The sequence below is a fragment of the Anabrus simplex genome, chromosome 3 (genome assembly GCF_040414725.1).
Source record: "Anabrus simplex isolate iqAnaSimp1 chromosome 3, ASM4041472v1, whole genome shotgun sequence".
NCBI lineage: Eukaryota > Metazoa > Arthropoda > Insecta > Orthoptera > Tettigoniidae > Anabrus > Anabrus simplex.
The window spans coordinates 115,520,460-115,545,146 of record NC_090267.1 but is presented as its reverse complement, the minus strand read 5'-3'; the positions used below and the strand labels follow the sequence as shown (position 1 = coordinate 115,545,146).

The following is a 24,687-nucleotide window of genomic DNA, read 5'->3' as shown; positions in this document are numbered from 1 at the left end:
GGCAAAGTAGAAATAAAATAACTAGGGAGCAGATGTTGTTGAAAGGTCATTTTTATTTTTTTTTCCTTTGCATTAGGATGTTGCTCACTAATGTAGAAATTCATTCTGCGATGTACCACGTTTTTGTTTTGCATTCTTTTGCATTTTTTCCTGATTTCGGATGATCAGTCATTGTTCCAACTTTCAACAACGTTTTAGGCCAATTTATAGCATTTTGAAAAATGTTTAGATCATTTTAATTTAGCTTTTTAAATATGCTTTCTTTTCTGTCAGACTGACAAAAGTTCACCAATCACAACATAAAACATTTAACATTTTTATTACATATGGTTAAATTTGCTAAACATTTTTCATGACCAAGCAAATTGATCAGCAGTTGTTGGTGACTAAGAAAGGGTAAGGACCCTTGAGCCTTGAGTTTCCAAGATATGTGCAGGAACACAATACAGCACTCTGATGATAGGAGAGTGTATATCCTAACGCTCAATTTCAAGCAATGCACCAGCCTTCGCATCCGTCCCTACAGCCAGACATTCACCCCAGTGTATCTCAAGGCCAAGAACAAATTGAAACAAGAGAGGATTGGAAACAACAGTTTCTGCTTCAGTACAGAATTATCCTTCCAAATAGTTTTATGCAAGAAAAATGCCAAAAGTGGAACCACCAGAAAGTGTACTTTTCATTTAGCTGGTGAATGAATTTGTTAAAGACATTGTGACTACTCCAACCACTACTCTTATACCTTCATCTCCTTCACACAATATACATAACATTTGTTTGAGCGCCAGTTGCTTTTTAAATAAAAACAACAAAATTTGGTAGAGCATACCTCTTATATCAATTATCTCAAGGCGTGAGGTGATAAACTCACATATTTGGCAATATACAGGGATATGGATCGGGACAATATTAAATTACTGTTGCATTTCCACAATTGAGGATTGTACATGGAGCTGGAATCACTTATTATAATTAAAATAAAACTGAGTTTATGACTATAATTTACGTCACAATGAACAATCATTGACGTCTTTTAATTTAACAAAAAAAATATATCGTGAGATTTGCGGTACTAATAAAAGGAAAATTTAATCTAAACAAAAAAAAGCTATTGGCATGAACTTGAAGTGAGATGTGATATCGCCGCTGATTACATTCTTCTTCATGTTATGAATGCATAATATATCTGATGCTTTAATTACCTGATGTCGGCATACACCGCTGTTGAACTTGAAATTCTTGGGAAAACCTCTGAGCTGAAGTCGGGAGCCGTCTGCTGTTATCTTCTTATATAACAAGGAGTTGGCCTACATACCATGTACGCGTGTAGGGAGCTCCAATGTAATTACATCCACTCAATATATTATAAGAAATTGGAAAATATTATTGAAACATCTTGTGAAGTCCATCCTCACAAGAAGATGATGTTTCTTTATCTGCATAGTACCCGTCTCTGCTCGGATACAACCACCACTTGTAGACTTCCTCGATAATTACTTCTTCAAACACAACTCTTAGCTCTGACCATCACACTAAGACCACTTCTTCCATTTGATACATCTGACTGTTACATATGATCTGCACGATATGATCTGAACGATATGATCTGAATATGAACTGAAAAATATGAACTGAATACGATACCTCTCACCACCGTCGCATCGACTGATATAACCTCGCGATGACGACTCATCTCCCTACTCACTGTTCATCCCTTCCACTTCCACATACAGTAGCTGGCGAATACTGACACTTGGTCGCAATCACGTGCCCACGCACTGATATCATCAGTCATGTGTCGTCTAAGCGTGCCCAAGCGGATGGAGGATGACTATGCTGAATGCGTCGCCAGGAAATCTACGTGCACAGTTAAACATAGCCTCGATTGCAAAATACTATGCCAGCTCATCTAGCCAGAGTTACAAGCCACAGCATGACAATATGAAACCAACAAATCTCACTTACTACAATACAGAATAATTACAAATAAATTTCACTTAACCTATGATTAAATACAATAACATACGTGATACCCAATTATTACAGTCTAAATGATGAGAAACAGAATATATAAAATCTAATGAATCGGGTTAATAATAATAATAATAATAATAATAATAATAATAATAATAATAATAATAATAATAATAATAATAATAATAATAAATACTGAATGGAATCTGTAACCTTGTTGTACGGTTACAGAACGCCTCCCTCATGAAATAATCGATGAAATGAATCGATTGATTCATGAAATATATACATAATCACCTGAAATTGAGTACACCATATATACATGTATAAAAATGCCCTTTACAAATTGGGTACATAGTATCATCCATCTGGATGTTCGTTGTTACACATATAAAACATTGATCAATTATCATTTTCACTTTGATTATACAGTATTATTTACATACAGAGATTACATTTATTTCTCACTTCTGTCGTTTCAAACGTTCATTTAGTGTCCAAAAGTAATTCTCGAAGACATTTCATTATATACACTGTCTCCAAGCACTGGAGTTTATTGCACTGTCGTGCTTCACTTAATATAACAACACACGCTAATTTCACTGAAGTCCTGTTCGCAATGCCAGCTTCATAAAACATGGTGAATTAATAATGAAAATTAATCAACAAACTCACATGATATATTTCTTAAGATTTCTTATATTGTATGTGCCTACGATATTTCCTTCCTTGTCTTCTAATGAATAAGCACATTTCCCAATCCGTTTCACAACGGTGAAGTATCCCTGATATAACAAGAAAAACTTAGAAAATTGACCAGCTTCTGCTGATGATGGGAGTGGCACTCTGAGTAAAACCTTGTCACCAAGCTCAAATTCATCCAAAGTAGTCTTTTTCTGCTGGCGAATACGTTTATCTCCTGCTTTCTTTAAATTCTCCCTAGCCAGCTGGATATAAAAATCCTTAGTTTTCTCCTCTCCCAAGTCCAAGCCTAACATACTCGCAATTTCATCAGTAGGCTTCCTGCCGTGATGAATTTCATAGGGCGTAAATCCAGTGGACTCGTGCAACGTGATATTACACCAACGTTCGACATTACTCAACTGTGAAAACCACGAGTTGTGTTTGTCATGCACATATGCCCTAAATATACGTCCTATTTCACGCATCGTTCTTTCAACCATATTGCTTTGTGGTCAACGTATCGATGAAAATATAGTTTTGATCCCCAGTTCATTTAGTTTGGTATTCCAGATCTTCGAAATAAACTGGCTGCCATGATCAGATAATATTCTGAGGGGACATCCGAACTCAGGAATATATCTGTCCATGACCTGTTTGAGACAACCCCTCCCTGTAGCTTTCCTCAATGGGTACATCTTGACATATTTGCTGAAGGCATCAATCAAGACAAAAACAAATTGGTAACCATATCTGGATTTAACTAACGGTCCAAACAGATCAACACTAATAAGCTTCCCGGGTCTGTCAACAATAACAGCCTGCCTGGGCCCCTCTAGAAGTCTAGTCGGGTGCTTAGAGCGTTGGCAGAGATCACACGTAGCGAGTATTTTCCTCACGTGCCTTCCCATATTCCTCCACACAAAGTTACCCTGAATAGCATATAAGACCTTATTTGCTCCAAAATGACCCAGCTCCTTATGATAAAACCAAATCATATCCTCTTTCAGGGCTTTAGGTACACATACATTGAACTTCCCAGAATAACATTTCCGAGTGAGAAAACCATTACATAACTTATACGTAAATTTACCATTCACTAGAACAGTACCTGGTTCCTTATCTCTAAGCGAGGTCAACAGTCCCGCCAACTCTTCTTCTCTTTCCTGCTCGGACAACAGATAACGAAGTCTATCTCTTTCTGCAGTATTATCAGTCATCGAGCCAACACAAATCAAAATATCTTCTTTCATCTCTAAAGAGACAGTATTTTCCTCCTTAGGGAGATACCTGCTGAGAAAGTCAGCCATAACATTATCTTTCCCTTTAATATGACATATCTTAAAATCATATTCACTTATGGCTAAAATCCAACGAGTCATACGACTACTAGTTAGTTTATAAGTATTTAAGAATACCAAGGCCTGATGGTCAGTCCATATCTCGAATTTATTACCTAAAACATACATTCTAAACTTACTTAATGAATACATGATTGCAAGAAATTCAATCTCAGTGATCGTATATCTCTTTTCTGCCATACTTAGCCCATGACTTGCCAAGGAAACTATGCCTAAATTGCCGTTATCATCTCTCTGACATAAACATCCAGCAACTCCCTTCTCTGAACCTTCAGTCATGAGAATAAATTCACGATCTGACATAGGATATCTCAACATAACTGCTTCATTAAATCCATCCTTCAACTTCTGGAAAGCCTCATCATGTTCTTTCCTCCACTTCCACTTTGCACCTCCTTTCAATAGCTCACGAAACGGCTCTAACAGCGCAGAATATTTACCCACAAAACGTCGAAAGTAATTACACATTCCCAGAAAAGATTTCAATTGCTTAACATTACGTGGAGTAGGAGTGTTGTTTATCTTGTCTAATCTCGTCTGTTCCGGTTTTACCCCCTGTTAAGATAGAGTGTGTCCCAAAAATGTGATCTGTTGTGAACACAATGTCGATTTACTCAGTTTTAATGTAAATCCCCCTTCCCTGATTTTATGTAGAACAATCTGTAAGTGTTTCATGTGCTCCTCAAACGTGTGGGATGCTATAACAATGTCGTCTATGTACATGGTCACAAAACTATCCGTATCTCTCCCTAATACTTTATTCATGGCCCTAATTAATGCTGCAGATGAAGTACGGGTCCCGAAAGGCTCCCTGGCGAACTGATACAAGCAATTCTTGTATGCAAACGCCGTGAGTGGACGGTCGCTTTCTCTAAGTGGAATCTGCCAGAAAGATGACGACAAATCAAAAGTAGAAAACCATTTTCTACCTTCAAAACGTTGAATAAGTTCCTCTACCGTCTCCGCCCTTTGCTGATCGGCTTCAATTCTCATATTCATTAATCTGCCATCAATGCACAATCTTACCGTGTTATCCTTCTTAGGTATAATAACAAGTGGATTTAAATTAGGACTACATGATGGTTCAATTATATTATAATCTAGCATAATGTCAATCTGCTCTTCAACAGCGCTAGCGTATTTTAACGGAATGGGATATTTCGGTCCTACAAAAGTTGAGTTATCAAGAACATTAAATTTGTGTTCGTAAAGATGTGTTCTACCAGGCCGGTCACTAAAAACATCACCCTGTGATATCAATAATTCACACAATTCGTCCCTCTGACTCTCCGCTAAATTACATTTCTCCACTGTCTCATACAATTCATCTCTAGAATCTCTCTGTATAGACACATGGCAGACATCAATATTTTTCCTAATATTAGGAATTTCACAAGGCCCTTCTATACTAGGACACACTTTATTCGCACTAATTTCTGACAAAACATCATATGGTAAACTGACTTCCCTGCTACTCTTTCCCCAAATAAGATTGACATTACACAGATCAAAATTTAATTTAGCCTTGTGACACGTTAACCAGTCAGTACCTAAAATAACGGCATAAACTAAATTAGGCACCACTAAGCATGGTTGGAAAATACATTCTCCACTTATGTTAATGGGGACAGCTATTTGTTTATTCACTCTTTGAGACTTGTTTCCAACAGCTGTTACGATGAACGTATTCCTCACTGGAATTTCCGCTACCTCATACTTCTCTCTCAAAACTTCCTCATACAGCTTGGAATTTACACATGACTTCTCACTACCAGAGTCCAACAAAATCTTAACTTTTCTGCCCCATATCAGCAGTTCAATCGTCGGTGTAACAGTAACACTACTTAAATTATCCTCATTACATAATATAAGATCACTTAACAAATCTTGCCTTATATCTAAATTTAAATTACACTTATAAAATTTATTGTCTACGATTAAGTCGTCACTTAAAACATTTGAATTATTGCTACTTAGGTCACAATCATGTTCACTTACAACTATAGGCTGGTCGATATTGACATACTTATCTACCTTATACGTGAACTCACCATTTACGGACTGTCTCAGTGACCTGTTTATACAGTCCGTTGCGCGTTTAAAGTACTTGGTTCGGTTACGACTTGTTGGTTACACACCTCAGTCGGCCTCCCCTGTTGCCTATTTCCTCTAGCGTCATTATTATTATTATTATGGCCTGTATTCTCCCGCCTCCCAGCTTCTGGTTGATTACCATAATCACGCCTCCCAGTCCTGAAATTTTCTGAACTATTTTGATAATTTCTCTCTCTGTGGAAATTATTATTAGGTCTCTCCTGATATTCTCTTCTGTAGTTACGATTATTCATAGTCCTGTCCTGATTATTAGATTGGTTACCCCTTCCTTCTACATTCCTATTTAGTGTCCTACTATTATTCAGGCTACTACCTAATGCATCAAAACTTTCCAACAAAATCTCCATTTCCTTAATAGTCTCCACTTTTTGCATACAAACAGCTTCTCTTATTCTATCGGGATAGTGCTTAGCCATAAGTCTAACTATATCAGCCTCAGGTCCAATACATTCTAAATTTCTCCACACCAAAACATGAGCTAAAAAATATTCTGTCATTCTAACACCCTCGTTAGAATTATACTTGCCAAACATAACTCTCTCTCTCTCTCTCTACTCTGAACACCTTCACTCCAAAATTTAGCTATGAATTTTTCCTTAAATTCAGTTAGACTAGACATCGAGCTTCTATATACCTGAAACCAAGACTTAGTCTCTCCTACGAAAGCATTAGATAAGATCTCCAATACAGTTTCCCAGCTAATAATATTGTCTCTTAATTGAACAGCAAATTTCTTCTCTACTACTCTCATAAATTCCATCGGGTTAAATTCTTTCCCAGAAAACTTAGGTAAATCATGATCTCTAGTGATTAAACCATTATTTACAATTATTTCACGTACATTTCTACTGTCACGCACTTCTTTCTGGAGTACTCTCTGGCAACTCAGAAATTTTTCTTCCACTGTTTCCTCAGCCTTCTCTTGAATTTTTCTTAATTCCTCCTGCAACTTTTCTTCCGATTCTCTCACCTTCTGTGATAATGATTTTTGTTCACTCTCTAGATCACCTACTTCTCCAAGTTTTCTTTCCACATATTCTACCCTACTAATACATTTCCTAGTTTCTTGCCCCACTGTATTGTTTATCTTTTCAAACCTTTCTTCTACTAACTCATTGATTTCTCCTTTATTAGACTCGATCTTGGCGCCTAATTCATCAATCTGTTTGATGCATGTCTCACTAATTTGCTCTATTTCCGTATGGAGATTGCTCCGACCCAATTCCATCTCAGCTCTGATGTCACTACACTCCCTATTTACCTTACTTTCTAAATTATTAATTTGCTTACTTATTTCTAACACCTTATGATCTATCTTATTACTAACATCATCAATCTTCTTATTAATACTATTTATGACATTACTCTGAGCTTCAATTTTCCCACTCATAATATTATTCTGAGATTCAATTTTCTCACTCATAATATTATTCTGAGATTCAATTTTCTCACTAATGACCGCTTCAATTTTCTCACTCATAATATTATTCTGAGATTCAATTTTCTCACTAATAACCGTTTCAATTTTCTCACTCATGGCATTATTCTGCTCAGTCATTTTGGACATCAGCAACTTAAATAAACCCAGGTCAATCACCCCTTTACTTTAATCTTGCGTGACAGCGTTTTACTCAGTTTCTACTATTTTCTGACTTTCAGCAGGTCCCACCTTAGTCACCAACTTCCTATTTATGTTACCACCTTGGATTTCCTTGGACACAATAACCTCAGCCTCATCACCTGACTGCATATTGCTATCCTTGTCCATCTTCAGTTTCCTACTAATTTTTCGCGATCTCAAAGCTATTTCCCCTTGCAATTCCTCTGACATTACCCCTTAAATACAAACTTCAACAAAATGACCTTCCTAACATTACTCGGTGAATTTAACATGTGCGTACTCATTAAAAGAACTGATCCATGTATATTGCCATTCAGAAACACTTTTTCTGAACCTTTCGAGTCCCACGTTGCTGGCGACACATTGTTACTACTCCAACCACTACTCTTATACCTTCATCTCCTTCACACAATATACATAACATTTGTTTGAGCGCCAGTTGCTTTTTAAATAAAAACAACAAAATTTGGTAGAGCATACCTCTTATATCAATTATCTCAAGGCGTGAGGTGATAAACTCACATATTTGGCAATATACAGGGATATGGATCGGGACAATATTAAATTACTGTTGCATTTCCACAATTGAGGATTGTACATGGAGCTGGAATCACTTATTATAATTAAAATAAAACTGAGTTTATGACTATAATTTACGTCACAATGAACAATCATTGACGTCTTTTAATTTAACAAAAAAAATATATCGTGAGATTTGCGGTACTAATAAAAGGAAAATTTAATCTAAACAAAAAAAAGCTATTGGCATGAACTTGAAGTGAGATGTGATATCGCCGCTGATTACATTCTTCTTCATGTTATGAATGCATAATATATCTGATGCTTTAATTACCTGATGTCGGCATACACCGCTGTTGAACTTGAAATTCTTGGGAAAACCTCTGAGCTGAAGTCGGGAGCCGTCTGCTGTTATCTTCTTATATAACAAGGAGTTGGCCTACATACCATGTACGCGTGTAGGGAGCTCCAATGTAATTACATCCACTCAATATATTATAAGAAATTGGAAAATATTATTGAAACATCTTGTGAAGTCCATCCTCACAAGAAGATGATGTTTCTTTATCTGCATAGTACCCGTCTCTGCTCGGATACAACCACCACTTGTAGACTTCCTCGATAATTACTTCTTCAAACACAACTCTTAGCTCTGACCATCACACTAAGACCACTTCTTCCATTTGATACATCTGACTGTTACATATGATCTGCACGATATGATCTGAACGATATGATCTGAATATGAACTGAAAAATATGAACTGAATACGATACCTCTCACCACCGTCGCATCGACTGATATAACCTCGCGATGACGACTCATCTCCCTACTCACTGTTCATCCCTTCCACTTCCACATACAGTAGCTGGCGAATACTGACACTTGGTCGCAATCACGTGCCCACGCACTGATGTCATCAGTCATGTGTCGTCTAAGCGTGCCCAAGCAGATGGAGGATGACTATGCTGAATGCGTCACCGGGAAATCTACTTGCACAGTTAAACATAGCCTCGATTGCAAAATACTATGCCAGCTCATCTAGCCAGAGTTACAAGCCACAGCATGACAATATGAAACCAACAAATCTCACTTACTACAATACAGAATAATTACAAATAAATTTCACTTAACCTGTGATTAAATACAATAACATACGTGATACCTAATTATTACAGTCTAAATGATGAGAAACAGAATATATAAAATCTAATGAATCAGGTTAATAATAATAATAATAATAATAATAATAATAATAATAATAATAATAATAATAATAATAATAATAATAATAATACTGAATGGAATCTGTAACCTTGTTGTACGGTTACAACATGTTTACAACAGATGGGCATGTTTTATTTTGTATATTCTGCAGTGTTAAAGTGAGTGTGGAAAAGAGGTTCATTGTACAACAGCACATTAGATGAGAAAAACATTTGAAAGCTGTAATGAGTGTGAAGAGCAACAAGTGTTCCCTGGTTCTTCAGGGGCACTACATGCATCAAATCATGATGTCCATATTTATATACACTTTCAAGTAAAGTAATTATTTTAGTAAAAAGCAAGAGCTGTGCAGTGAATAAAACAGGGATATGTTACTTGTAAAACCTTTGTTACAGAGTTATCAGCTTTTTTAAATTATTTTATGGCATATTTCCATAAATTTAAAGGCATTTTATTTATTATTTGCAGTGACTTTTTAATTAGGCTTATAACAGTATAAGATTTTATTCATCCTCTATTCAATACATATTCACACTTCCCTGAGGGGGTTAAAAGGTCATGCCATAAAATTCATACATGTTTCAACCCTATGTATGGGGTCATCTTCAGTGAAATTTTTTTTTTTTTTCAGCTTTAAAATTTTACAAAGGTACAAGTGTTACAATTCATTTTATGTTTAGTTAAAAATATTTAAAAACAATCTTTAAAAACACAGTGCAAAGATCATTCAGCTTATTATACAAAAAGCATATCACTTAAATTGGTGTGATTGAAAAAGTTAATGTTAAATCTTTTGACGTGTAAGGCCATGGAAATTGTCTTTTGAAACTGGTAACTATGAATATGAATATCCACAGCCTGTTTCCAGTCATCCGACTGGGTCAGGAATAGAATGAATGATGCCCCATCTAGCGGCGAGGATGGGAATTGTGCTGGCTGCTAAAGCCTGTTGCGCTCCCTGGGGCAATTATTAATGAATGACAGATGAAATGTTACTTCTTGCTTTATGTCGCACCGACACAGATAGATATTATGGCGATGATGAGATAGGAAAGGCTAAGATTGGGAAGGAAGCAGCCGTGGCCTTCATTAAGGTGCACAGATGAAATTAAATGATGGTGGACTGGGCAACTTGGCTGTGTGGTCAGGGGCGCATGACTGTGAGCTTGCATCCGGGAGATAGTGGGTTCAAATCCCACTGTCGGCAGCCCTGAAGATGGAGTTCTGTGGTTTCCCATATTCACACCAGGCAAATGCAGGGGTTGTACCTTAATTAAGGCCACGGCTGCTTCCTTTCCACTCCTAGGCCTTTCCTATCCCATCGTTGCCATAAGACCTATCTGTGTCGGTGCGACGTAAAGCAACTAGCAAAAAAAAAAAAAATTATAGTGGAGTAATAACTATGATTGTCTATAATTGTAATGTTGTGAGTTTGTAATTCAATCTAGGATTGAAAATTTTAAATGTTCACATACTAAAGAAGTAAGTATAAATAACCACCTAATCGATACTTTATTAATGCCTCAGGCAAAATTGAATAATTATTAAAACTTACAGGACATGTTTCGACCACTTAGTGGTCCTCTTCAGCTGTATAAATAAAGAACTGAAAAGAAAACATTATGACAATAAGCACAAATAAAAGTTCTTTGGAGACTCCTTTGATAAAAATGGAGGTCATCAGAATAGGTCATCTTGCCTCTCGTTCTTGTTTGGAAAAGATGTTTATTCTGCGCTGTCTAGAGGGTCTGTCTTTGAGCGCGACCTGGTGAAGTAACGATGTGATACAGTTTGACAGTTCATGGAAAGCTCTGGAGAGAAGGGAAGTAGAGTTTTATCGTCATCTAAAATAACATGTGAGGGAGGAGGGAGATTGGGCTGTGCTTCTGCGATGTCGTATAATCAAATGATATAATCAAACACGTCATCGCAGAAGCACAGCCCAATCTCCCTCCTCCCTCACATGTTACTGTATTTTAGATGGCGATAAAACTCTACTTCCCTTCTCTCCAGAGCTTTCCATGAACTGTCAAACTGTATCACATCGTTACTTCACCAGGTCGCGCTCAAAGACAGACCCTCTAGACAGCGCAGAATAAACATCTTTTCCAAACAAGAACGAGAGGCAAGATGACCTATTCTGATGACCTCCATTTTTATCAAAGGAGTCTCCAAAGAACTTTTATTTGTGCTTATTGTCATAATGTTTTTCTTTTCAGTTCTTTATTTATACAGCTGAAGAGGACCACTAAGTGGTCGAAACATGTCCTGTAAGTTTTAATAATTATTCAATTTTGCCTGAGGCATTAATAAAGTATCGATTAGGTGGTTATTTATACTTACTTCTTGATTAAACATCGATACGGTCATGAAATGGACAACTTGTAATGTTCACATACTGTCGAACATGAAAATATAGTGCAGTATGATCTTATACAGTGTGGTAAAATGACAAAACATCGAGAGTATGTTCTCTTGTCTTGTGTATAAAATTGCAATTTCCTGTTAATGTGAAGTAAAATTAATCTTGCAGTATTTCTAGAAGTGTCAGAATGTAAAAGGAGGTTTCATAAATCCAGTAGATTCTAGAATTAATAGAGCATTGTCAATTGTCCTTGATTTTGGATCCGAAATTCAACTAAACATAAAATTAAAATTTTACGAAGGTATAAGTGTTACAAAGCTGAAAATTTTTATTTGTTTTTTTCCATTGAAGATGATGCAAAAATAGGGTTGAAACATTTGAAGGCTTCTGCTATACTCCGGTTATGACGTTACAGAGAAACTCGCCTCGCTGAGGGATAATTTCCACTACTAGTATCATCAAATGTTGATCACAGTGTTACAATACATGGAAAAGTTTTCCTGTGTAATAATTTACTGGTTTCATTATTGATATTACAGGCAAAACGAAGGCAGCTCTGGGTTCCGTTGATTGAGAAGGCTGTAGCTAAAATCCATGGCTGCTACGAAGCCTTGGTTTCTGGCCGAGCTATAGAGGGGCTTGCTACTTTGACAGGTAAGTTCATGTACTTGTATGATATGGCTTGGGTTTTTAATGAGAAGAAAGAAATGGAGATTGTTTACTTTCAGCCAAACAAAGTATTATTAAGAATATCAAAAACAATACCAATATTGAAACCAACTTTCAACCTATTAGGTCGTGTTACGTACATTTAGTACGTATTGAAGAGATGTTAAGTACAGAACAAAAATGGCTAACCAGACACCAGTGGGATCCGAACCCACAACCTCCCGATTTTGCGTTGGTTGCTCTACCAATTGAGCTATGGTGGCCTAGGCCATCTTTGTTCTGTTGGAAAGGATCTAAGCTACAGGTCTGGTACTACTACCATCACACTGTAGAGTGCGTTTAAGTTGCCCGTTGAGGGCCAAGTGAAAATTCAATATTCAATACCTATATTGTCAAGAAACAAAGATCTAATCAGTCTTAACATTTTTTACTGAGTTGAAAATGCTTATGCTTGCTTAAAAACTGAAACCCAGTCCACTCAGTTGCTTTAGAAATACTGTGGCAGCAGGGCTAACTACAAAGATCTTGCCAGTGATTAGTTCAAGCTCTCAGTCCAGGATTAAAATAGGCCTAAACTTTGAAAGAAATTAGAAAAAGTAACTCAGTACATGTCCGACTCCATGGCTGAATGGTTAGCGTGCTGGCCTTCTGTTCAAGGAGCCCTGGGTTCGATTCCCGGCCGGGTCAGGGATTTTAACCATACTTGGTTATTTCTGCTGGCTCGGGGACTGTGTGTGTGTGTTGTCCTTAAGCAGAAAATGAAATGAATGAGAAAAATAAGAAAATATCAGTAAAAATTAAAAAGTATTAAAAAAAAGTACTCAGCATTTTTATACTTCCATTTGTTATTTATTCTTTATACTCCTTAAAATTTCTGAAAAAACAAAAAAGTATAATTGTATTTTGAGGTTGTAATAAATGAAAAGTGACAAAGATACTTTTTAATTTTGAGCTGGAGGAAATTGCTTTCAGAAGTCCTTTTACATTCTCAACAAATCTATAAAATTCTATACTTTAAATTTTCTCTGGTACACAGTTTGGCTTTGACTAATGACACACTCAAATTATTTTTCTCATCAGTCCATAAATTGCTCATTACAATGAAAACACACTCAATGAAGGAATTACTGGCTGTAATAGACAAAAATGTGTTGAACAATTGATTTTATTCAAGGTAAGTCGTCTGATGTACTTTTTTCTTGGAAATATTTCACCCACTTCTTGGCACGTATAAGTGTAATGTTTTGAATGAGAGAAGGTCCTGCTTCACATATCAGACACATTTCTTCATCAATTTGATAATCTTAGATTACATGCAATTTGGATCATTTCTTCTAGCTTTAGTAATGATTTTATTTACGTTCAACTAAGAAAAGTACTTAAATAGGGATCTTCAAAATCAAACCATTTCTGTTGATAAGTTACTGCATGCAAATACATGACAAGTGCTTCGTTTTAAAACTTATAAGCTTCTTGTTTGTCTAAACTCCTCTGTCCCTGGTTAACTTTTGAACCTAAGAGTTTATTCCGATGTCTGTTCTTCAAGCAATTTCTTTATTCACATATGATGGAATGTGCATCACATGCATTGACATCATTCTTTTCTAAAATCAAAATAGTTTTCTGAAAGAAGAACAGCATATGGTGAAAAAAATACAAATAGCATTCTGCCATTATTGGTTGAGACTCAGAACTTTGACCATTTGTTTGATCACCAATATTATCATGACACATTCTTCTTTGCCAGTTTCAAGGAAATATGATTTAATTGCCTGCCTGTTAATCAATAGTCTATGAACAGCTTTGAATAATCTTAGTTATCATACTGGAATGTGGGACAAAATTTCATGATAATCTTGGTGTAGAAATTCGAAACGTGATTTTAGAGATTCTACATTTTTAGAACTGGATGTAAATGTGTTTCAGATCTTCAAAACTAATGTTTCAACATTATATGAAGCTGTACTTGGCAGCATTGTGCACTACGCAACAGTTTCAATTTGCTTTAATTAAATGTGTTTGCAAAAATGACAATTTTTGAAAAAACAAACAATATTTTCCATATTGTATTGAAATGCAGGTTCTTCTTATACTGTCATGTACAAAGTACTGAAACAGCAATTGGTACAGTCCCGATATTTAATGTAGGCACATCCACGGAATACCCAAACTTTATTTCTTGTATGTTACCTTATGTCTTCATGACGTCAGAGATTATTGCGAGTAGTGTGTGGGGATTTTTTCCTGCAATTTCAAATGTTAAATAAAGGTGTGCGAGATATACGCGGTGGCGAGTTATATGCGAGCAAATACGGTATAAAGTATCCTCGAGGTAAGAAATAAATCTACGAAGTATTGCTAGCATGACAGTGCAACACTGCTTTTCACACCCAGTTGTACGTACAAGCACGCTAGATTTTCCCTTCTTGTTGACGGTGGTCTGCCGGATGGGTAGCGATAAGCATACTAACAAAGATGGAAGAGTGAGAGGGATGGCTGAGTGTGACTGACTGGCTAGGAATGTGGCCTTGGGGTGCGAGTTTGCAAGTTAGGTATTTTTGTTACAATAATTCTGCAGGTGCCCAAAACATAAGGAGTTAAGAAAGCAGTGGATCCAAAGATGTAAGCATGATGAAAAGTGCAACACGGATTCAAGCCACGTGTGTACTGGACATTTTTCTGGTAGAAATCTTGAAGTGGATCTTAAGGGTGAATTGTTTGGGCCTCCTCCCCCTCCCAAATATATGCTTAACAAAGACACTTTTCCCTCTGTAAATTTGAGTGTTTTGCATAGCACAGAGCAAGTGTCGCATGATAGAGTAAGATCGAAGGAAAGAAAAGTAGGACGATAAAAAATGGCTGATGAATTGTTAAAAGATTCAGAACATAACATGACTATTGCAGGTTCACCACATCCTCCAGCCACTTCACCTCACCATCTTTGTGTTAATAGTATGGCCTTGATTGAAGGAATTGAAAAGTTGAAAAAAAAAAGAGTTTGATGATGAAAGAAAAACAAATGATGTCTTAAACTGAAATTAGAGGCAGTGGAAAGCAAATTATATCAAAGCCATATATCCATAAGTAATTTGTATAATGTGTGAATTAAATGTAGGTGGTTAAAACATTCTGATCAGAGCTTCAACACAAAACTGGGAGGAATTTTTACTGAATTATATAAAGATAGGCCTACCCATAAACCACCAAAAACCCATGAATTGGACTGATGAAGACATATCAGTGGCTTTCACATTAAGGTATCTAGGGAAGAAAATCTACGTTTACATGAGACAAAAACTGCAATACCTTCTGCCTGGACATTCAACGCTGGAAAAATGGGGTTCAAAAATTGACATGTGAAATGGATGTGGAATCCTGGAGGATATTCTTCATAATGATGAAGATAGCTGCTGTCTCATATAATTACCACGAGAAAACTGTGATCCTTTAGTGTGACGAAATGCATGCCAAAAGTGCTTTCAATCATGACCCTCTGAAGGACGAAAACATAGGCCCCAGTTCACAGTTACAAGCTGTGATGTTGATAGGACTGTTAAAGAACTAGAAGCTAGTAATTTATGTTGATTTTTAAAAAATATTACAAAAGATGCACTAGACAATTTGGTTTCATGTCTTTCAGAAATAGGGTACAAGGTAATAGAATGTATTTGTAACATGGGAACAGCGAATCAAGGATAATGGAAAAAATATGAAATCTTTGAAATAAAAATGTGGTTTTTGAATCCACGAACGTCAAAAAAAAAGTATACTTCTTTGCAGATACCCCTCACCTCTTGAAACTATTTAGGAACTAGTTTCTCGACACCAGCTTTGAATTTTCTGATGGTAAAGTTGTCTCGTAAGAACCTGTGGAAAACTTGGGTTAAGAATGACAGCCACAAAATTCATTTCAGTCATCTAAACTTTAGGGGCACTGAAAGGATGAATGTAAGCAGCAGAATTAATGTCACACAGTGTAACTACAGCACTACGTCATTTCGAATTAGGAAATGATGCAAGTGTTGCTGAAATCGTGAGTGAATTCATTGAAACTATTAATAATTGGTACGATCTCATGAATTCTTACAGTTGGGCTGTTTCTTAAAGTCCCTAGCAAAAATGTGTGTGGTCTTCAGTTAAAACAACAATACCAAATTTTAAATAAGATGTGTTGCCGTATTAACAGTATGACTTCAGTTAAAACAAAAATACCAAATTTTAAATAAAATGTGTTGCCGTATTAACAGTATGACTTACAAGGGGAAAAATGGCAAGCAAGTATTCTGGAAAGCTATCCTTGTGACTATCTCATCCTTGAAATATCTGATCACATAAGTTCAGAAACTAGGAATGAAGTACGAGAACATTTTAACCCACCAACTGAATCAAGATTCACTGGAGAATTTTTTTCTCAGAACTGTTCTTGAGGAGGATTATACAACCACACTACCCCACTGAACACTCTTTATCATCTTTGGATGATTATTCTTTGAAATAAAAAATGCTGGTAAAATAGGGAAACACAAGAATACACGAAGAGGAACAGTGATGAATATCTCTACTCACAAATGCTACAGAAGTGCAGAGTAATGTGTTACGAGTTAGAAGATTCTTCTGTTGAAAGCTACTTTGAAAAAGACACATTATGATACTGTTCCAATATATGCTGGTAAAATTGACACTGAAATAGATGCTGAAGGTTTTAATTACATTGAAAGTTGAATGGCTAAAAAACATAGAAGCACTCGTCCACACATAGGATTCGAAACAGACATAGGAGGAATAGATCGCAGTACGTATTGTTCGATGTCCTGGATTCTGTCATGTGGTGATCTTATAGACCTGACACTTCAGTGGTCACAAACTGTATGAGATATGGAGAAACATTTCTGTACTTATCACTAGACATTGGATTTGTATGCAAATGCCTATTTTGTTTGCCATTATGTAGACTTCCAAAATCAACAAGGAAATGTGAAATTGGACGACTTATTAAATTTAATAGTGCATATATATGCATATATTCCTCCCCTGTGAACCATGTGACCTTGTCGCCATGAGGAGGCTTGCGTGTCCCAATGAAGCAGGTAGCCAAGGCGTAGGTGCAACCATATCGGATGGGTATCTGTCAAGAGACCAGACTAACGAATGATTCATCGAAAGGGGGTAACAGCCTTCCGGAAGTTGCAAGGGCAGCAGTCTAGATGATTGAGGCTGATATGGTCTTGTAATGTTACTTAACGTGACTTAGCCATGTTGACACTGCTACACGGCTGAAAGCAACGGGGAACTACAGCCGTAACTAACTCCCGAGGACATGCAACTCTCTCTGTATGAATGATGTACTGATGATGGCTTCCTCCCGGGTAAAATATTCCGGAGGTAAAGTAGTTCCCCATTCGGATCTTCGGGTGGGGAGTACACGATGAGGGCAATCATCAGGAAGATGGATACTGACATTCTGCAAGTCGGAGCGTGGAATGTTAGAAGTTTGAATCGCTGTGGTAGGTTAGAGAATCGGAAAAGGGAGATGGATAGACTAAAGTTAGATGTAGTTGGTATAAGTGAAGTACGTTGGCAGGAAGAGCAGGATTTTTGGTCAGGGGACTACAGAATTATCAACACAAAATCAAACAGGGGAAATGCAGGAGTTGGTTTAATAATGAAAAAGAAAATAGGGCAGCGGGTAAGCTACTACAACCAGCATAGTGAAAGAATTATTGTTGTCAAGACAGACACCAAGCCAATGCCCACCACAATAGTGCAGGTCTATATGCATATTAGTTCAGCGGATGATGAAGAAATCGAAAGAATATATGAAGAGATAGAAGATCTAATACAATATGTGTAAGGCGATGAGAATCTAATTGTGATGAGAGACTGGAACGCAGTGGTCGGCCAAGGAAGAGAAGGTAGTATAGTAAGAGAATTTGTATTGGGACAAAGGAATGAAAGAGGAAGATGGCTGGTTCAGTTCTGCACCGATCATAATTTAGTCCTTGCTAACACTTGGTTCAAACATCACAGACGACGGCTGTATACATGGACGAGACCTGGATACAGTGGAAGATATCAAATAGTCTTCATTATGATTAGGCAGATATTCAGAAACCAGTTTTTGGATTGCAAGACTTTCCCAGGAGCAGATGTGGACTCGGACCACAATCTATTGGTCATGAAATGCCATCTGAAATTGAAGAAATTGAAGAAGGGAAAAATCCAGTGAGATGGGATTTACTGTAGACAAGTTGAAAGAAAAGGGCGTGAGGGATTGTTTTAATGAACATGTAACACAAGGACTAAATGAAAAGGCTGAAGGAAACACAGTAGAGGAAGAATGGACAGCCATGAAGAATGAGATCAATAAGGCTGCTGAGGAAAGGTTAGGAAGAAAGGAAAGATCAACTAAGGAACAGTGGATAACTCAAGAGATATTAGACCTAATTGACGAATGACGAAAGTATAAGAATGCAAAAATTGAGGAGAGCAGGAAAGAATACAGGTGAATAAAGAATGAAGTAGATAGAAAGTGTAGGACAGCTAAGGAAGAATGGCTGAAGGAGAAGTGCAAGGATGTTGAAGGATGTATGGTCCCAGGAAAGGTAAATGCTGCATACAGGAAAATCAAGGAAACCTTTGGAGAAAGGAAAACTAGGTGTATGAATAATAAAAGTTCAGATGGAACACCATTTCTAGGGAAGGAAGACAGGTCAGAAAGATGGCAGGAACATATCCAACAGTTGTATCAAGGTAAAGAAGTAGATGATAGGGTTCTGGAACAAGAAGAGGCTGTTGAGCGCTGATGATACGGGAGACCCAATTTTGAGGTCAGAATTCAACAGAGTTTTGAGACCTAAGTATAAACAAAGCACCAGGAATTGATGACATACCCTCAGAATTACTGTGTGCCTTAGGAGAAACCAATTTGGAGAAGTTATTCTGTTTAGTGTGTAAGATGTATGATATAGGAGAAGTGCCATCTGATTTTTGGCAGAATGTTGTTATATCTATTCGCAAGAAAGCCTCTGCTGACAAGTGTGAAAACTACCGCACCATTAGTTTAGTATCTCATGCCTGCAAAATTTTCACACATATTATTTACAGAAGATTGGAAAGACAAGTTGAAACTGAGTTGGGAGAAGAGCAATTTGGCTTCAGAAGAAATGAGGGAACACGTGAAGCAATCCTGAGTATACGTCTGATCTTAGAGGACCGAATTAAGAAAGACAAGCCCACGTACATGGCTTTCGTAGATCTAGAAATGGCATTTGATAATGTTGATCGGACAAAGCTGTTTGAGATTCTGAAGGTGATCGGGATCAGATACTGAGAAAGGAGAATTATCTACAATCTATACAAAGATAAGTCTGCAGTCATAAGAAACGAGGGCTTTGAAAAAGAGGCATCAATCCAGAAAAGAGTTAGGCAAGGCTGCAGTTTGACCCCTCTTCTTTTCAATGTTTACATAGAACAGGCAATAAAGGAAATCAAAGAGAAATTTGGAAAGGGAATCAAAGTCCAAGGAGAGTAAATCTGAACTCTGAGATTTGCCGATGATATTGTTATTTTATCTGACTCTGCAAAAGATCTGGAGAAATTGCTGAATGGTATGGACAGATTCTTGGAGGAGGAATACAAGATGAAAATGAATAAGTCTAAAACAAAAGTAATGGAGTGCGGTCGAACAATGTCAGATGACACAGGATATGTTAGATTAGGAAATGGAGTCTTAAGGGAAGTAGATGAATATTGTTACTTGGTTAGTAAAATAACTAATGATTGGAGAAGAAAGGAGGACATAAAATGCAGACTAGTACAAGCATGGAGACCTTTCTTAAGAAAAGAAATTTGTTTACTTCTGACATTGATATAAGAATTAGAAAGATGATTTTGAAGCATTCGTCTGGAGTGTGGCATTGTATGGAAGTGAAACATAGACGATAACTAGCTCAGGAAGAAAGAGAATAGAAACTTTTGAAATGTGGTGTTACAGAAGAATGCTGAAGTGAGATGGGTAGATAGATTCACGAATGAAGAGATACTGAATCGAATTGGTGAGAGGAGATCGATTTGGCTAAATTTAATGAGAAGAGATATAATGATAGGGCACATCTTGACTTGTACAGTTGCTTTTGAGGAAGTGTAGGGGGTAAGAACCGAGGGGTAGACCAAGATATGAATATGACAAGCAAATTAGAGGAGATGTAGGATGTAGTAGTTATGTAGAAATAAAAAGGTTAGCACAGGATAGAGTGGAATGGAGAGCAGTATCAAACCAGTCTATGGACTGATGACTGAAACAACATGCATAAATTTGAGATTCGTGCATGCATTTCAAATTTTGGATTTATTGTGCATGTTTTCAACTTTTATGATGTTTATATTAACATGTTTTACAAGCAATCTTCAAGAAAATATTAAGTAATGAATGCTGTGAAGTCTTTCCGAATGAGTTGCCTTGTTCTGAATGAACATTACAACTGTGGTAAGATTTCAAGGCAAACTCACAAGTTGAACACAGCGTGCTTTGGTTCCTGTCAACACTGTATAAAAATGTGTTATTTGATGACTGCATGGAGCAACAGCCCTGGGTCCACATAAGCATCAACTGAGTACTTCATTACAAGGCATTTACCTGGCTTGACAATCATCCATACCGAGATTGGGTTAAATATTGCTTCAGAGAGGAACGAAATCTGTTACAGGCAAAATGGCTTAATGGTCTATAGAAAGTGGCTTACTTGCTGATGGGTTGTATCCCTTTCAGACCTGAAAGAAAACTGGCGGTGTGAATTTTTGTTTGTACGTCAAAAACTGACTTAAATGCTCTTAAATACATATATTTTTAGTTTATTCTTCAAAATAAAAATTAACATCTGAAAAAACGCACCCACACAATTGTGCATGTCAGGACTTACTTCAGTACTTACAAAAAAGAAAAATTACCTCAATGCATGTGAATATACATATGTACATGATCAAATGCTCTATTTTACAGTGGGGAATAATTTAAAACAATTAAATCTTTGTTCAAACACAAGTAAACGTTACATTTTCTACATTGAGGATGCTATTACTGCCCTTTTGGCAGCAGCAACTTGTCGTCAGACCTGAAAGAAATCTGGAGGTGTCAAAACGTCAAAAACTTACTAAAATGCTCTCAAATAAATGTTTTAAAGTTTATCTTACAAAATAAGAACTATCGGCTGAAAAACAGAACCCACACACATGAGCGAGTATGCCTGTCCCTTTCAGCGGCTTGTCGTGACGTACTCACTTCCTTACTCTCTGTCACCCCTTGATTTCATTTATTTATTTTTTCCATTGTCGCTGATGTTGATTTGATCTCGTCCTTCTGGTATAACGGAAAACCAGGTATCGGGAACGGAAAACCAAGTATCGGGTTAACCCTCTACTGCATACTGTTGCCTTTAGGCAACAAATAACTTTTCACCTGTATAAATGGATAAATATTGTAGACAGAGGTAGTTTTACGGCACACCTTCAACTGTACAATCAATTAAACACATATCCCAGTGATGCCTTGTTTTTTTTTTACATAATATAAGACAAAACAGCCCTACAACCAAAGGTACTCCTTCCACCCCGTCAACATCCACGCGAACCAACCACCGTTTATTTTGCGCCTTGCAGTACGTATCCATGGCCAGTAGGTAGTAATGTTCGGTCTTTGAATGTTAAAAGCTTAGCGTAAAATTGTGAAAAATTGTATATATATTCAACTATGGCAATCCACATCACATATGTGTGTTAGGCTTCGGCCACAGTGCAGGCGGCGAGAGGAGCGTTGCGTTGTGTGGCGGCAAAGATGAGACTCAAACCTGCGTTAGCAAATGCATGTGGCCATAGTGCCAGCGGCACGTCATTTTGGAGAGGAAGTTGGCTCAAGGACAACGCTGCCTGCCGCCAGCCGCTCACTCCTGTTTGAGATTTCAGCTGCACCGCTCGCAATGACTGTTCGTGAGTTAACAAGAGAGGAGATGTTAAGTGCTGATTTCTGAAGTTCAAACCTGAACTTTCCTATGGAACGACAGAGAGAAGAATGTCGTAAACCTAATAGTGATAAAGGAAGCCTGGAAAGAAATTGGAACGATCTTAAATATACCAGATAAATAGAGTTAAAAATCAATCACGGTTATGGACATAAACATTATTGTCTTTAATGCATCATATTATTATTATTATTATTATTATTATTATTATTATTATTATTATTATTATTATTATTATTATTATTCTACGCCATATTATTGTTGTTTAATTAATATTATTGTCCTTTATAATATATTGGCGATATGAAAACTTGTGTTCGTCATTACATCTGACTTTAATGGGTCTCTGGAAGTTGGTGACTTGCTTCTCCAGTCGCGCCTTAAGTTTCAGAAAAAATTCAAAAGTTTGAATGGACATAAAAGTATATTTGAAAAATCTTACCAGGAAATCAATTAGTTCTCCTTATAAATTGTGAAACTCCCCATGCATTTCACGTTATTTATTTACTGGATGATTACGAAATTCTCTCGTAGTCCTGCGTCGAATTCTTCAGTTTAGATTTTAAAAAATTCTACAAGCAGAGACAAATGAGAAACCTTTGAAACTGCCATTATCTAATCACCTCGTTCAGGGGAGATGCCGCGCCGCTTACTGACTCTCGCTAGATGTCCACACAGGCGGTCTCTCCTCCCCACTCTTCAACTTTTCGATAGCGGCAACGCTCCGCTCGTCGCCTGCACAGTGGCCGAAGCCTTAAGCTATTAGCCCCAGTTAAGAAGTGCCGGTACATCTAATACACTGAACGTATGTTGAACGTTAAAGCTTGAAATTTTCTTCACCAAACGAAAACAAAAAATAATTCATGCAGTAGAGGGTTAATATTTTAAAAATACTGACAGACGTACAAAGCCTTAAAAAGTTGCTGGAGCGGTCTCCATAGCAACTCTCTTTATAGTCTCTAAAACTAGTTACCAGCTCTCGGATTTAAACTCTCACACGACTGCCACTGATGTTCCCATTATTTTCCAAAACCAAAAATTCACCATGAGCTGTTTTTGTGTAAAACCAATCGTAAGAGAGATAATTATTCTCCCTAGGACCTTTTGAACGGGTGCACAGTCCTGCCATTTTAAAGACCGCCCAGCTAACATAACCTAGATATGAGCTATATAGTCATATAATATTAATACCTAGGTACATATTTGAGTCATTGGGTGTTCCAAATTAAAATATAAATACTATAAAACTGTTTATTTAAATGATCAATATTATTGTCAATATAATTGCATCAATTACATCAGAATGTAAAATGTTTAGCTTGACTATCACATATTGTGTGTGTGTATGTGTGTGTGTGCATGTGTACATGTGTGTATGCCTGGATTAGCGTGGAATCGCGTGCAAGCACTCGATTTCACACAACGTCCCAAACCCGTATGGCAGGCACTCCACAGTAACAGAGTGGTAGGCCTCGGTGTTACATGATTATGAACGAGCAGTAGAACACTAGAAGTTCAAAATACTCTGTTATGTCTTGTTTGTGATAATAACACTAAAATAGTGCAAATTTGCATTTAATGTTTACTTGTTAATACCTTGAGGGGAATAAATTAAAATTTTGACATATTCCTTTTTTACATAGTATTCCCACCCACTTACTCATTCCTGCCACCCGGCTGACAAAAATTTCTTGGGAGAACACTGGAGATACATTGAGTTTTACGCTTTAGGCCCCTTTTGAAGCACCCCCTTCTTGTGAAATTTTTTGGACAACTTATAGCTAAGATCCTACTCAACCTTATACTAATTTGAAATACCAAATTTCATTAAAACCTACCCATCCATTTTTCTGTGATGCTGTAAAAGACACAGATGAATATTAAACTGAACTCGACATAGGTTATTACAATGACGTCAGTATTCTTGTCAGAATACAATTTTTTTTCTGGTGGCTTTACGTCGCACTGACACAGATAGGTCTTATGGCGACGATGGGATAGGAAAGGCTTAGGAGTTGGAAGGAAGTGGCCGTGGCCTTAATTAAGGTACATTTGCCTGGTGTGAAAATGGGAAACCATGGAAAACCATCTTCAGGGTTGCCGACAGTGGGGTTCGAATCCACTATCTCCTGGATGCAAGCC

General features: G+C 37.0%; 1 protein-coding gene across 1 annotated transcript in view; it reads left to right on the top strand.

Annotated features, from left to right (window-relative positions):
- Positions 1-24,687, top strand: part of LOC136866679 (calpain-D) — a 137,578-nt gene that overhangs the window by 39,438 nt on the left and 73,453 nt on the right. The window contains exon 5 of the mRNA XM_067143793.2: positions 12,403-12,517. Coding sequence (XP_066999894.2) covers positions 12,403-12,517 — 115 coding nt within the window. The remainder of the gene's footprint in view (positions 1-12,402; positions 12,518-24,687) is intronic.